Source organism: Salmo salar, chromosome ssa01 (genome assembly GCF_905237065.1).
Source record: "Salmo salar chromosome ssa01, Ssal_v3.1, whole genome shotgun sequence".
Lineage (NCBI taxonomy): Eukaryota > Metazoa > Chordata > Actinopteri > Salmoniformes > Salmonidae > Salmo > Salmo salar.
This window is the reverse complement of record NC_059442.1, coordinates 30,099,394-30,115,005: the sequence shown is the minus strand read 5'-3', so window position 1 is coordinate 30,115,005 and position 15,612 is coordinate 30,099,394. Positions and strand designations below refer to the sequence as shown.

Sequence of the window (15,612 nt, the reverse complement as noted above, 5' to 3'; positions counted from 1 at the left end):
ACCTGAAGCAAGTCAATTTACCCCCTCTAATAACAAAGGAGAAAGACAGCAAACTATTAAGTTAAGATAGATGGGGACTCGGGGCAGTTAAGAATAAGAAAGCTGTGTATAGGAGCCAGGGCAAAACGAGCTTATGGTGGGCTAATCAAACACAAGGGGTGTGATATGAAGTGGTAGCCTGAGGAACAGGGAGCAGGAGTATAGGAAGCAGTAAAGGTAGTTAACTTAGTATCAGAGGAAGGAAATGGGCTATATCATGGATCCATCACTCAACGCTGCTCTATTTTGATCCAAAGTGAAGTAGGCCAGTGAGGGTTCAAACATCTGAAGCAGATTAGGCTCCTGGGTGGGAGAATAGCTCTGTCATGCAGAGGGTCATTCACACTGTGCTGCATTCCTACTCAGATAACGTCAGGGCACTGCTGCCCTCAACAGGACACTCTAGGCATTACAGATACAGACTTTTTGGTGTGCGTGCGTGTGCGTGTGCGTGTGTGTGTGTGACTCTTACTGGTGTCTGAAAGCAGCAGTAGAGCTGAGTGAGGTACGGGTGGCAGCTGGCCAGTGACAGCACTCTCTTCTCTGTCATGGTGCACTCAACATCATCGTCCTGCAGAATTATGTCCTTCTTCAGCACCTTCACTGCAAACACCCGCTCACCGCTGTTCAACCGAGCCAGCATCACCTGAAATAGGAACACACAGCACACACACGCGTTAATTACCGGCACCCAACTCCAGACCATCACACAGTCCATGGTGGTATTGCTCTATGGTGGTTGTCTCACCTTGCCGAAGCTGCCCTTCCCCAGCACCTGTAGGAAGGTGAAGTCAGAGATGCCCAGCTGTCTGGTCTGCTGCTGAGGGGTTTCACTCTCTCTCCTCACACTGAGGGCCCGCTCCTGGTCCTGCACTCCAGTGGACTGGGGAACAGGATGAGCATTTAACTACTGAGTATGTTCATATTGGTATGTATGTATGTATGTATGTATGTATGTATGTATGTATGTATGTATGTATGTATGTATGTATGTATGTATGTATGTATGTATGTACAGTGGCTTCGAAAAGTATTCATACACCTTGACTTATTTTGTTGTGTTACAGCCTGAATTCAAAATGTATTAAATTGATCATTTTTCTCACCCATCTACACACTACCCCATAATGACAAAGTGAAAACATGATTATCAAAATGTTTGCACATTTATTGGATATGAAATACTGAAATATCTAATTAACATACGTATTCACACCTGAGTCAATACCTTGTAGAAGCACTTTTGGCAGCAATTACAGCTGTGAGTCTTTCTAGGTGAGTCTCTAAGAGCTTTCCACACCTGGATTGTGCAACATTTGCCCATTGTTCTTTAAAAAAAACTATCTTCAAGCTCTGTCAAATTGGTTGTTGATCATTGCTAGACCACCATTTCCAGGTACTGTCATAGATTTTCAGTATGCTTGAAAACATGGAGAGAGGTACTCAGTAATGTGTTGTATTGGATTTGCCCCAAACATAACACTTTGTATTCAGGACAAAAAGTGAATTACTTTGCCACATTTTTTGCAGTATTACTTTAGTGCTTTGTAGCAAACGGGATGCATGTTTTGGAATATTTGTATTCTATACAGGCAGTCTTCTTTCCCATCTGTCAATTAGGTTAGTATTGTGGAGTAACTACAATGTTGTTGATCCATCCTCAGTATTCTCCTATCACACCCACTAAACTCTGTAACTGTTTTAAAGTGACCATTGGCCTCATGGTGAAATCTTTAACCGGGATTCCTTCCTCTCCGGCAATGGAGTAAGGAAGGACCCCTGTACCTTTCTAATGACTGGGTGTATTGATACACCATCCAAAGCGTAATTACCATTCTTTTTGTTGTTGTTGACCCATCGACCAATAAGTGCCGTTCTTTGCGAGGCATTGGAAAACCTCCCTGGTTTTGTGGTTAAATCTGTGTTTGAAATTCACTGCTCGACTGAGGGATCTTACATATAACTTATTACATTTTAAATTCAGGGTGTAACACAACAAAACGTAGAAAAAGTCAAGGGGTGTAAATACTTTCTGAAGGCACTTGTATGTATGTATGTCTTAATCTCTCTCTCTCCCTACCAGCGAATTGCGTTTGGAGAACCCCCCGGCCTGCAGGCCCATCTCTGCCAGCCTGTTGGCCAGCTCCACACTGTTGACCCCACAGCTGGGTGCTACGTTGCCCTTACAGCGGATGTGCACGTTCATCTTACAGCCTGCAGAGGACAGACACACAATACACAGGAAGTACAGGTTAATAAGCCATGCAGATTTCTACCTGTCTATAAACATCTGAGAAAGAGAGAGCATGAGAAATGAAAGAGAAAGAATCTTACTCTTGCAGTGTAGACCCTGTCTGACAAGGCCCCACAGTAGAGAACCACAGTGGTCACAGAAGGTGGGAGCCTTAAAGTTGTGGATGTTGAACTTGTGAGGGACGTTGATACTGAAGCCTTGGTTGGTGGTCTGTGAATGAGATTTCATCAGTATGTCATCCCATTGGCCTAGGCTTGCTCAAGCAAACCATCATATGGCATCATAATTAATTAGCAAGTAATTATGCTACTTCTCAAAACATAAATGTTTTTCTACACATACCAGTATATGAATAAGTCACGTGTCAATCTCTTTAGTTCCTATTTTTCTTCAGTGGTCTGGTTTGTTCATATGTGTAGTAGACCGGGACATGAAACTTGAATGTTCAGCATACACTGAACCTCAGTTTGAGACAAGTTCCCTAAAATGTCTTTAGTGTACTTGAAGAATGTGTGTGATAATATTCAGTAGCTTGATGTTGTTGGCCCACACCTTTCTGCTTCACTGAACAACTCAACACAAACAGCGTCCTGGGCAGGGTCCCTGATCAACACACAGCTGCTGAATCCATGTATGTTCATCATACGTCTAAGGTCTATCAGCTGTAACACAATGCACCTGTACAACAGCCTATTTTGACTCTGGAATCCCCTGACATTTTTCACAGTGGATTTCAGGTAAAAAGACAACTTTTTGTCTTTGCATTGTCAGAACACATTCCATTGATGAGGCGGTGTTTTTTTTGGAGAATGCATGCAGGTGTGGGTGTCATAGTGATGACACGACACAGCTGTTACAGCATTATTGTAGTGGAATAGGGGTATGAAGGTAAAATGGCTGGTCTCTGTATGTTGTCTCACCGGCTCCTTGTCAGGCTTCTTCATGCGTGGACACATCGTGACAACCAACTGATGACATCGCTTGTGAACCACACAGGTGCATACTGGGAAACAGACACAAATAGAATGAAAACATGGAAACTAAACAGCAAACAATCAAACCATGTCTGTCACTGATCCTTTCACTTAGAGAAAGAAACTGACAAAGGCATCTTCCTGCTGAAACGTTGGTGATTTTAACCAATTGTTTGAGAGAAAGAGCACGATGCCGAATTATTTTAATGAAAGTGAACTTTAAACAGAGTGTCTGTGAGATGGAGGCCTGGCACCGTACGTTGAGATGGAGGTTGGGTTCAGCAACTCTATAATAAAAGAGGTGTAAGAGCTCAGTCTCTGTGGAGTAGCACTTACTTCCTGTCTGAGTGGGCGGGTGGTCACAGAATGGTGTGAAGGAGAAAAGAGAGACAGAAAGCAGAAAGAAAGACCCAACAAAGAAAACAGTGTCAATTACCTTGGCATTGGTAGCCCTGCTTCCCAAACACACCCCTGTAACAACAGACCTGACAGTCAGAAATCATGCAAGGCATAATGTTTACATAATAAATACATTGTAATGGGCTGTTTCTATTATACACAATTGACAATAGAGTCACAGTTGGTGTACCACGTTAGATGAACTATCTGAGGTAAGGGCAGTGGTGTGTGTGTGTGTGTGTGTGTGTGTGTGTGTGTGTGTGTGTGTGTGTGTGTGTGTGTGTGTGTGTGTGTGTGTGTGTGTGTGTGTGTGTGTGTGTGTGTGTGTGTGTGTGTGTGTGTGTGTGTGTGTGTGTGTGTGTGTGTGTGTGTGTGTGTGCCCTTACCAGATGAACTCTTTGCAGTGGAAGCAGAAGGTGGGCTGCCGTAGGAAGGTGGACATGAACTTGTGTCCGTTGACCTGATGGATCTTGCGTTTCACGGCCCCTTGCCTCTTCCTGTTGAACTGCTTGAACACCTTGGCCTTCCCCGTGGCATCATCTGAGCACCCGGGGAACACAACGGGATGGAGGTCAGACAGACATGTTAAAATACAACAGAAACGTGCATGATGTGGAGTCCCAACGCCCTGGAGAGAGAGAGAGATGGTGGAGTATTACAGCGAGTACGGCATTCAACTGTCAGATACTGACTGCTTTTGGTTGATTTGCTCGCCACAGCAAAAAAAAAAGTTATTTCTCTTTATTGAACTAGGATATAAGACAAAATGTCACTTGGTGCACCCCTACGTGACACCATCCAGTCAGCCTCTATCGTGGGCCATCATTAGAGCTGAGCCGAGGTAATGTGAGGGGAGTTTCCAAAGGGATAATACAGTGAGTTATGGTCAGGTCTTGGTAGTTCCTGTATGAAGTCCCAGTGTGTCAACACTACCCATGGTAAAAATCAGCCCTCCTACAGTGCTGAAGCTAACCCCTGCGTTCCCTTCCACATCACAATAACCCCCATAACAGTGTTGTGGCAAAGCTAAACACACAGCAGAATAGAACAACACAGGAGAGTTAGGGTATGAGACAGAACATACAGCAACGCTGGGCAGTCACATACAAACAAACACAGCAGCTAAATACATAAACACACTGTTTGTTCACTGGGAAAACATACACATTCTACATGCTTGTTGGAGCAGAGTAGAATTTTGAGAAGTTTGAAAACCAGTCAGCAGTGACAGCCGATAAAAAGGGAACTTGAGGGTGAGAGTTTGCTAAACACCACAGTAATTCAATGGATGGACCTTCTCTAAAGCATTCACGACCTATCCTAACCGTACCCGTATCAGGGAAGGGATCTTTAAAACGGAGATGTTTATGAGTTATATTATGATAAAGTGAGAGAAATGAGCAGAGCTCAGTGCAGTGTATCGGTCAGATGCAGTTTAGATAAGGTCTTGATGATTTTCAGTGGTGAATTAACTATTACAGAGCACTGTACAAACTGCTAGAGGGGTTGTGTTCCTACTCAAAAAGCACAAGAAAGAGGACTGACACCCACCGTTTCAGATTGTTCTGAAATCGATTATGTTGTTAGAAACAGATAAGATTAGCATTCCTGCAACATTATTTTGTTGAAATATAATTTTATCTCTGAGAAATTAAGCTAATTGATTGCATCCAAATTGGCCATTTTAATTGATATAATTCATATAATATTCTATAAATAAAGTACCTAACACCCGATTTGGACCAAACGTTTTTTTCCTAACAAGGAGTAAGACCTGAGGAATCCAAAACAATGGTCAAAAGCCAGCGACGGACTCTCCACACCCCACATCAAAGCCATTCCAACAACCAGTATACAGTATCAGTTTCTATCTAGTATGGAGCTACAGCTCCGAGTATTGTTTCTTCATCCTATGTAATGTATTCTCAGTGAATTTGGTGAAGTTTGTTTCCCCTTGTTCAGAGAAATTAGTAATTGAAGTCGTTAGGTTTATATCCCATCCTACATCCTGATATTACCAGGTTCTGACCACTAGATGGTGGTGATCCTTCTACCTCTGTAAGCAGAGGTTGGAACTGAAATTATTTTCCAATCGTTTCGTTCTGAACAGAAACATCCTTTTTTTCGTACCGTTCCACTGTTCCGACCAGCAAAATAAAGTTCTGAACCGGTTGTAACCACAAAAAAAAGAACAATTTAGATAGTTCCTTTCTGTTCCTTTTTACATTTAGCTCAACATTAAATTGCTTCAATGGATAGAGGAGCTTGCCATGGAGCGGGCAAACTATGTACTGTTGAAGTCGGAAGTTTACATACACTTAGGTTGGAATCATTAAAACTCGTTTTTCAACCACTCCACAAATGTATTGTTAACAAACTATAGTTTTGGCATGTCGGTTAGGACATCTACTTTGTGCATGACAAGTTATTTTTCCAACAATTGCTTACAGACAGATTATTTCACTTATAATTCACTGTATCACAATTCCAGTGGGTCAGAAGTTGACTGTGCCTTTAAACAGCTTGGAAAAATCCAGAAAATTATGTCATGGCTTTAGAAGCTTCTGATAGGCTAACTGACATTATCTGAGTCTATTGGAGGTGTACCTGTATTTCAAGGCCTACCTTCAAACTCAGTACCTCTGTGCTTGACATCATGGCAAAATCAAAAGAAATCAGCCAAGACCTCAGAAAAAAATTGTAGACCTCCACAAGTCTGGTTCATCCTTGGGAACAATTTCCAAACTCCTGAAGGTACCACATTCATCTGTTCAAACAATAGTATGCAAGTATAAATACCATGGGACCGCGCAGCTGTCATACCGCTCAGGAAGGAGACGCGTTCTGTCTCCTAGAGATGAACCTACTTTGGTGCGAAAAGTGCAAATCAATCCCAGAACAACAGCAAAGGACCTTGTGAAGATGCTGGAGGAAACAGGTACAAAAGTATCTATATCCACAGTAAAACAAGTCCTATATCGACATAACCTGAAAGGCTGCTCAGCAAGGAAGAAGCCACTGCTCCAAAACCGCCATAAAAAAGACAGACTACGGTTTGCAACTGCACATGCGGACAAAGATCGTACTTTTTGGAGAAATGTCCTCTGGTCTGATGAAACAAAAATAGAACTGTTTGACCATAATGACCATCATTATGTTTGGAGGAAAAAGGGGGAGGCTTGCAAGCCGAAGAACACCATCCCAACCGTGAAGCACGGGGGTGGCAGCATCGTGTTGTGGGGGTGCTTTACTGCAGGAGGGACTGGTGCACTTCACAAAATAGATGGCATCATGAGGGAGGAAAATGTTGTGGATATATTGAAGCAACATCTCAAGACATCAGTCAGGAAGTTAAAGCTTGGTCACAAATGGGTCTTCCAAATGGACAATGACCCCAAGCATACTCCAAAGTTGTGGCAAAATGGCTTAAGGACAACAAAGCCAAGGTATTGGAGTGGCCATCACAAAGCCCTGACCTCAAACCTATAGAACATTTGTGGGCAGAACTGAAAAAGCGTTTGTGAGCAAGGAGGCCTACAAACCTGACTCAGGTCCACCAGCTCTGTCAGGAAGAATAGGACAAAATTCACCCAACTTATTGTGGGAAGCTTGTGGAAGGCTACCCGAAACGTTTGACCCAAGTTTAACCATTTAAAGGCAATGCTACCAAATACTAATTGAGTGTATGTAAACTTCTGACCCACTGGGAATTTGATGATATAAAAGGTGAAATAAAAGCTGAAATAAATCATTCTCTCTACTATTATTCTGACATTTCACATTCTTAAAATAAAGTGGTGATCCTAACTGACCTAAGGCAGGGAATTTTTACTCGGATTAAATGTCAGGAATTGTGAAAAACTGAGTTTAAATGTATTTGGCTAAGGTGTATGTACACTTCTGACTTCAACTGTATATGCATTGGACAAACAAGTGTAGTGTAGGGTGCAACATGCGATTCAAATTTTGTGGTGAGGAGGGCGCTGGCATCTTGTTGCTATGACATGCATTATCTGAGTTAGGCCGACAGAATTATACCTACAGAGGAACGGTTTCTGTGAAGGAACGTCTTTGAACTTCAGAAAGTTGGCTTAACTAACGCTGGACCAGAGCTAGCCCTTGATAATGACTCTCAGTTCCATTAAATTACACATAATGTTGCTTAGAGTTTGAGAGCTAGACCAGAGCTATCTAACAAGCTAGCTAGCTAACAAGCTTGTGTGTACAGAGTGGCACCAGAATTAAAATAAAAACAAGTCTTACTTTTTTGTACTTAATAAATCCAATGTGAAACGTTAAAGTATACTTAACTAGCATTGAACAAGTAAATCCATTGTTCTCAAATTAAAAATCTCTCTCCCTAATTTCTGAATCTCGCCTGTAACGTCAGTAGCTACAGTAGACTATGCATGCTTTGGAGGGAGGGCGAGGAACAGGTTGCCTACACACTCACACTCTGGCAAGATTTTCAGCTGGCAGGCAGGCAGACACTGGAATATGTTTCTGAGTGACAGTTTGGGCTTTGCATAGACGCTTTGTTGCGTTTTTTGTGGGACTGGGGGGAAAAAAGGACGTTATTAACCGGTTCCCATGCTTTCAATATAACGGTCCTGTTCCGAAACAGTATAGATCACTTTCGTTCTTAGTTTTGGTTCTGTTCCTCCAAAAAAATAAAAAATAATTAGATTTTCGGTTCCCTGAATCCAACCCCTGCCAATAAGCAGTCTATTGACAAGGTATGACAGCAACCCATGCTTTGGTTTTGTTGGCCACTGTTTCAAATGCTAACTTTGGTCTTTTTCCACATTTTGTTGTGTTACAAAGTGGGATTAAAATGGATTTAATTAAAAAAAAATTGCCAAAAATCTACACAAAACTCTGAAATGTCAAAGTGGCAGAAAATGTAAAAAATAAATAAATAAATAAATAAATAAAACAGTAATATATCTTGATTAGATAAGTATTCCACCCCCTAAGTCAATACGTTTGAATCACCTTTGGCAGTGATTACAGCTGTGAGTCATTCTGGGTACTGTAAGTCTCTAAGAGCTTTCCACATCTGGATTGTGCAACATTTACCCATTATTCGTTTCAAAATTCTTCAAGCTCTATCAAATTGGTTGTTGATCTTTGCTAGACAACCATTTTCAGGTCTTGTCATCGATTTTCAAGCAGATTTAAGTCAAAACTGTAACTCAGCCACTCACAAACATTCACTGTCTTCTTGGTAAGCAGTTAAGATTTGGCCTTGTGATTTAGGTTATTGTCCTGCTGAAAGGTGAATTCATCTCCCAGTGTCTGGTGGAAAGTAGACTGAACCAGGTTTTCCTCTAGGATTTTGCCTGTACTTGACTCCATTCCATTAATTTTTTTATCCTGAAAAACTCCTCAGTCCTTAACGATTACAAGTATACCCATAGTTTTCTCCTATCACATTCATTAAACTCTATAACTGTTTTAAAGGCACCATTGGCCTCATGGTGAAATTCCTGAGCAGTTTCCTTCCTCTCTGGGAACTGAGTTATCTTTGTGGTGACTGGGTGTATTGATACACCATCCAAAGTGTAATTAATAACTTCACCATGCTCAAGGGATATTCAATGTCTGCTTTTTTATATGTACCCATCTACCAATATGTGCCCTTCTTTGCGAGGCATTGGAAAACCTCCCTGGTCTTTTAATCTGTGTTTGAAATTCACTGCTCGATTGAGGGACCTTACAGAAAATTGTTTATGTAGGGTACAGAGATGAGGAAGTCATTCAAAAAAATCCCCTTTAAAACGAATCACCTAATAGTAGGAACAGCACCATCTAGTGGTCAAAACCTGGTAATATCAGGATGTAGGATGGGACATAAAGCTAACAACTTCAATAACCAATTTCTCTGAGCAGAAAAAAAACATCAACAATTTCACGGAGAATGCATTAGATAAGATGAAGAAACAATACTCAGAGCCGCAGCCCAATACTACTTGTCAAACACAGAGAACTGATACTGAATACTCATTGTTGGGTTGGGATGGCCGTGAGATGGGGGTCCGTGGGTGGTTTTTGACATTTTATTTAGATTACTCGTGTCTTACTCACTGTCATAAAAAAAACGTTTGGTCCAAATTGGATGTTAGGTACTATATTTATTGAATATTAGATGAATCCTACAAATGGCAACAACAAAAAATTATCAGAGGTCAAATTATATTTCAACAAAATAATATTGTAGGAATGCTAATCTTTTCTGTTTCTAACTACAAAAACGATTTTGGAAAAATCTGAGATGTCTTGCTGAACTTAAATGGAACGACCCAGAGGGGAGTATGTCTGTCAGACAGAGAACAGAGGATAAAACATGAATGATTAAAGCAACAATGTTCTATCGAAAAGGAAACAAAGAAGGCGATAAGATTCCCATCAGTCAAAGCATCTGCAGTATGACTTACAGTAAGTCAGTCACACAACACACATGCATGAATGCACACACAAACAGGTTTCCGTGATGCTGAATATCTGTGTCTGACAGCCTGTAAGTAATCAGTTGCATCAGGGGCTGTGTTGAAGCAGACAGACAATTAACTTAAGAGGGAGGAGGGACTGTACATTATGTCGAACAGAACAAAGTGTTACGGAATATTTTAGGACTTGAAAGAATGTGTGCCATCTTAGTGTAAGAGAAATACAAAGATACGAACAGCGAGGGAGGGAGAAGGCAATACTATCTATCTATGGATGAAATAGATAGATGGTTGGTGTGATATACACAATGAAAAATCCTTACCATCAATGAAGGAGCCATTGAGTGTTATGAGGATGAACACCTTGCCCTCTGGCTCCAGGTCCACCTGCACACAAACACAGGAGACTAGACATTAGACGAGGCTACTCAATGAGCAAAAGCTAACCATGTGACTCCCAACCATCCAGGTAACTCCCAAACCAACATATGTAATGCAATATAACCTAGATTTATTGTAGGGGAGATAGGGGTAAGTTGAGCCAAAGGGGTAAGTTGAGCCACTCTTTTTTCTAGGAAACCATACACAAATATTTAGGAAGAGACCATCATTTCACGGAGGAAAAAAACCACATTGGAAAAGTGGTAAGTTAGGTCCAAAAAAACAGCTTTTCACCAAGTCAAATGAATTTATTGTGTTAGAGGTTTCATGATGCTGGTATCTAAATCAAAGTAGAATATTTTAAGATTGTATTATACATCAGTTTGGGTATCTAAGCTTCAATATGAGGTCCTAAACCTAGCATGAAAGTGCATCCTTGAAGTTGTGCGGGTTAAATGCTTGCCTTGGGGTAAGTTGAGCCAATGGCAAGTTGAGCAAATAGATTTGTTTTTGTTTCCCAGGCGTAATGCAAGGCATTATCACTGGGATATGAGGTAACAATAAAAGTGTACAAAAAAAGTACAAAGTGTTTGTTACAGTAGCTGTTAATAAGCCTAGTGATTGTGTTGAATTGTGTTTGGGAAATAAAGATGGACATGGTTTTAAAAAGGTAGTGGAACTATTTCTTCAGTAGAGGAATTTGTAGGCGACTTAACTTACCCCATACCCAGGGTATGTTGTGCCAAGATACCTCTCTTTTTGGACAAGCTATGTTGTCAAAACTGTAATGTTTACATGAATTGTGATTATTTCCAGGGATACACAACATCCTGAAATACAGTATGTGTAAATATCTTTGTTAGAAAGAATACTATATTTCCCTTGACGGAGTGACTCAATGTAAAACATGGCTCAATTTACCCCACCCTCCCCTATGCAAGGTGTAGGGTGAGTGTGTTATAGGTATGTAAATGTGTGTAGACATGTTAGATCTTTGTTTAACATACCGGTATGTAGCGTGTAGGTGCGTGTGTTGTGAATGGTTGAGTGTGTATGTAATGTGGGAAGAATGTGAGCAATGTGGAAGAGAGACTAGAGAGCTGGTTTAGCTAGCTTCAGTAAATGACACCCTGCTTCACTCAAAATAACATTATCTCTCACACAGGCATCATCATCAGCATAAAGAAGACATACGGACAGAGACAGACAATAGACATAATAAGACACAGTCAGAAACCTGAAAAGAGTTCCAGTGCTGCAGAGGCCATGCACTAACCACTTCATTGAAACTGAGGTTATGTACAGCACAAACTACAGACACGGTTCTAGTCAGACAGACACCCCAATGGAAAACCTTGACAACCCACAACAAAAGTGACATGATTGGACTGATACTGCAATATCATCTCCATCCTGATTCAGTCATCTCTGCCAGCCTCTCTCTCCATTCAATCTTCTTGGTCAGTTATATCATTCTGTATTGCTATGAGGAGGGGATATCTCGAACATAACACATTCTCCTGCTGAGGCTCAAACATAAGGACATGTTAAACCCCAGACTACGTACACCATCAGATGTAAGATCATGATAATTCCACCTCTCTCTCTCTCCTTAACATGACATCACCCTCCACACATGTTTCCTTTGTGTACAGCTGAGCACACACACCCTCATAAACTATTAGCCTACTGTCACCCATTACTGTCCTGTTCTCTTTCTCCGAGAGTGCTGGACCTGTGTCTTCAGTGAATCAACTGAGGCAAACAGAACTCCAGAGTCATATGAAGACAGAAGAGTTGAGACTAAATCAGGCTTTGACGCTGACACGACCATACTAAATTTAAAAAGCAGGAACTTTGTCTGACTGAGTACCACACGGCAGTAAGGGGAAGTGATTATTCTTCGGGGGAGGAGTGACAGTTCCTGACAAACATTTACAGTTAAACTGAGTCTATTCCATCCACTTCTGCTTAAAAGCAGAGACAAGACTGTCAAGATGAACCTGAAGGATGGTTCAACACAGAACACTAATGAAGTCATCACAGGTGTAAAATTGTGGGTCTCAGTGGAATCTTCCCCCCAGTGTTAAGGCTGTGAGTGGGGTGTGAGAGGAGTGGGTGGATGGCACATACTGTAAGGCTGAGCCGCAGGTCAATGAGACAACAGATATGACTGGATGCTTCTATTTTGAGCTGCTCTCTTGAGGTTAACGCCTCATACTGCTACTTGTTTAGATAAAGAAACCTATCCACCCATGTGTGTGTGTGTGTGTGTGTGTGTGTGTGTGTGTGTGTGTGTGTGTGTGTGTGTGTGTGTGTGTGTGTGTGTGTGTGTGTGTGTGTGTGTGTGTGAGAGAGCCAACAGCCCCCCTTAGATCAAAGACACTGAAGTTTTGTGTTTAATATGCAACATTGTACTGATTAGAGAGGAACACCGATGAGAAAGTGCTGTCCTTGGCTCTGAACCAAGAGAAGCTATAAAACAAGGGAGATGAGATCGGATGGGGAAAGACTTGGGAGCCCTTGAGCGTAAAGCAGACGGTGGGAAAGCTTCAACAACAGTGGTGTGGGCGTGTGGAGGCCTGTTCCTTACTCTACACGTCACAGGTATAGGGCCCCAAGCACTTCATCTGAACGTTAACAAAGCAAAACAAGTCTCACAGTTCAGATCTGGAAGAAACGCACACCTGTTTAGGTTTTGGCTAGCGGAGTGGAATACTTGTAAAAGAAAAGGAGAGCTACACGCTCTAAGAGCTCAGATGGAATAATTTAATAACCAACGTTTCGACAGCTAAGCTGTCTTCATCAGGGTATAATGACAAACACCGCGGGTCACTCCGCTATATCGGCAGCGAACACGTCACCCTGGTCTCACAGTTCAGATCTAGCAGATGAGTACTTTCAAGGCTGCATCTCGTAAAAGAGTGAAGCCAGGCTATGCACACATGTCTGCCTAACCTCACAGAAGCACCCACTGTACTTGACTCTGGCCTTCATTGGTTGGTTCCTGGTGGAAGCTTTACAAAAAAATATAGCTCAGATTCTACTTTTCAAGAGGAGTGAGCTGTCTGTTGACAGCTTTTGGGCACCATGACACAGATGAGGTTTTGAGTATGGCAGACCATTGGACTGCGTGACCATGATAGATAATAAGAAGCCCAGATAGCCACTGGAGGGCGTTGAGTCTCAAGGCACACAGACGTTACCAGATCTACCTGCCCCAGGCATGTACAAGTTCAGGTTACACACCAATTACATTTTTTGTTTACTCCTCTAGGACCGAAAGTAAACCAGACGAGCGAAACTGTTGCAGAGGGAAATTCTCTCTCCAGTGACAGACATATTCCAAACCAGTAGTAGCCTACTATGGTATACAGAGGGTGTAACCCCAAAAGCAACACACATCAACAAAAGACAAACGTGGAGAGTAATACCAGCTCTTGATACCATCACATTAACATCTATCTCTGGCAGTAGCTGTATATGACATGCCCTAAGATAGTACCTATCACACTTCAGCTTGTTTGTACAGGCAAGTCACAGGAATTAGATGCAAAGTCTCTGCTAGTTGTGGTTACCAGCATACTTTACAATGCAATACTTCACATACTGCTACCGGGTAGCATAGTTAGCACGACAGAGGCGTGTGTGGTTATTATTGTTGTCTATCAACAATGACAAGCCACCGGGGTCTGATAACTTGGATGGAAAATTACTGAAGATAATAGCGGACAATATTGCAACACCTATTTGCCATATGTTTAATTTAAGGCCTACTAGAAAAAGTATGCCCTCAGGCCTGGAGGGAAGCGAAAGTCATTCCGCTACCTTAGAATAGTAAAGCCCCCTTTACTGGCTCTAATAGTCGACCAATCAGCCTGTTACCAACCCTTAGTAAAGTTTTTGAACAAATTGGGTTTGACCAGATACAATACTATTTTACAGTAAACAAATTTACAACAGACTTTCAGCACGCTCATAGGGAAGGACATTCAACAAGTACAACACTTACACAAATGACTGATGATTGGCTGAAAGAAATTGATGATAAAAATATTGTGTGGGCTGTTTGTTAGACTTGAGTGCGGCTTTTGACATTATCGATCATAGTCTGCTGCTGGAAAAACGTATGTATTATGGCTTTACACCCCCTGCTATATTGTGGATAAAGAGTTACCTGTCTAACAGAACACAGAGGGTGTTCTTTAATGGAAGCCTTGCCAACATAATCCAGTTAGAATCAGGATTTCCCCAGGGCAGCTGTCTAGGCCCCTTACTTTTTTCAATCTTTACTAACCACATGCCATTGGCTTTGAGTAAAGCCAGAGTGTCTATGTATGACTCAACACTATACACGTCAGCTACGACAGCGACTGAAATGACTGCAACACTTAAGAGCTGCAGTTAGTTTCAGAATGGGTGGCAAGGAATAAGTTAGCCCTAAATATTTCAAAAACTAAAAGCATTGTATTTAGGACAAATCATCCACGAAACCTTGAACTTCAACTAAAATTTTGTAATGAATAATGTGGAAATTGAGCAAGTTGAGGTGACTAAACTGTAACCCTGGGTTGTAAATTGTCATGGTCAAAACATATTGATACAACAGTAGCTAAGATGGGGAGAAGTCTGTCCATAATAAAGCGCTGCTCTGCCTTCTTAACAGCACTATCAACAAGGCAGGTCCTACAGGCCCTAGTTTTGTCGCACCTGGACTACTGTTCAGTCGTGTCGTCAGGTGCGATTGGCTCGGAACAGGGCAGCACGGATGGCCCTTAAATGTAGACGGGGAGCTAACAATGATATGCATGTCAATCTCTTGACTTCATCACTAGTTGTTTTTGTAAGACGTTTTGACAAGCTGAATGCACCAGGCTGTCTGTTTAAACTACTAGCACACAGCTCAGACATCCATGCATACCCCACAAGAGATGCCACCAGAGGTCTCTTCACAGTCCACAAGTCCAGAACAGAATATGGAGGCGCACTTTACTACATAGAGCCATGACTACATGGAACTCTATTCCAAATCAGGTAACTCATGCAAACAATAGAATCAGATTTAAAAACATCTTATGGAACAGTGGGGACTGTGAAGAGACACACACACACACAG

The 15,612-nt window shown here is 41.8% G+C and overlaps 1 protein-coding gene across 1 annotated transcript in view; it reads right to left on the bottom strand.

Moving 5' to 3' along the window:
• Positions 1-15,612, bottom strand: part of LOC106598906 (protein kinase C eta type) — a 39,424-nt gene that overhangs the window by 18,641 nt on the left and 5,171 nt on the right. The window contains exons 2-9 of the mRNA XM_014189932.2: positions 10,439-10,502; positions 4,053-4,206; positions 3,704-3,738; positions 3,214-3,296; positions 2,374-2,503; positions 2,120-2,253; positions 788-922; positions 512-685 (exon numbers count right to left, since the gene is read on the bottom strand). Of these exons, the coding sequence (XP_014045407.1) occupies positions 512-685; positions 788-922; positions 2,120-2,253; positions 2,374-2,503; positions 3,214-3,296; positions 3,704-3,738; positions 4,053-4,206; positions 10,439-10,502 (909 nt within the window). The remainder of the gene's footprint in view (positions 1-511; positions 686-787; positions 923-2,119; positions 2,254-2,373; positions 2,504-3,213; positions 3,297-3,703; positions 3,739-4,052; positions 4,207-10,438; positions 10,503-15,612) is intronic.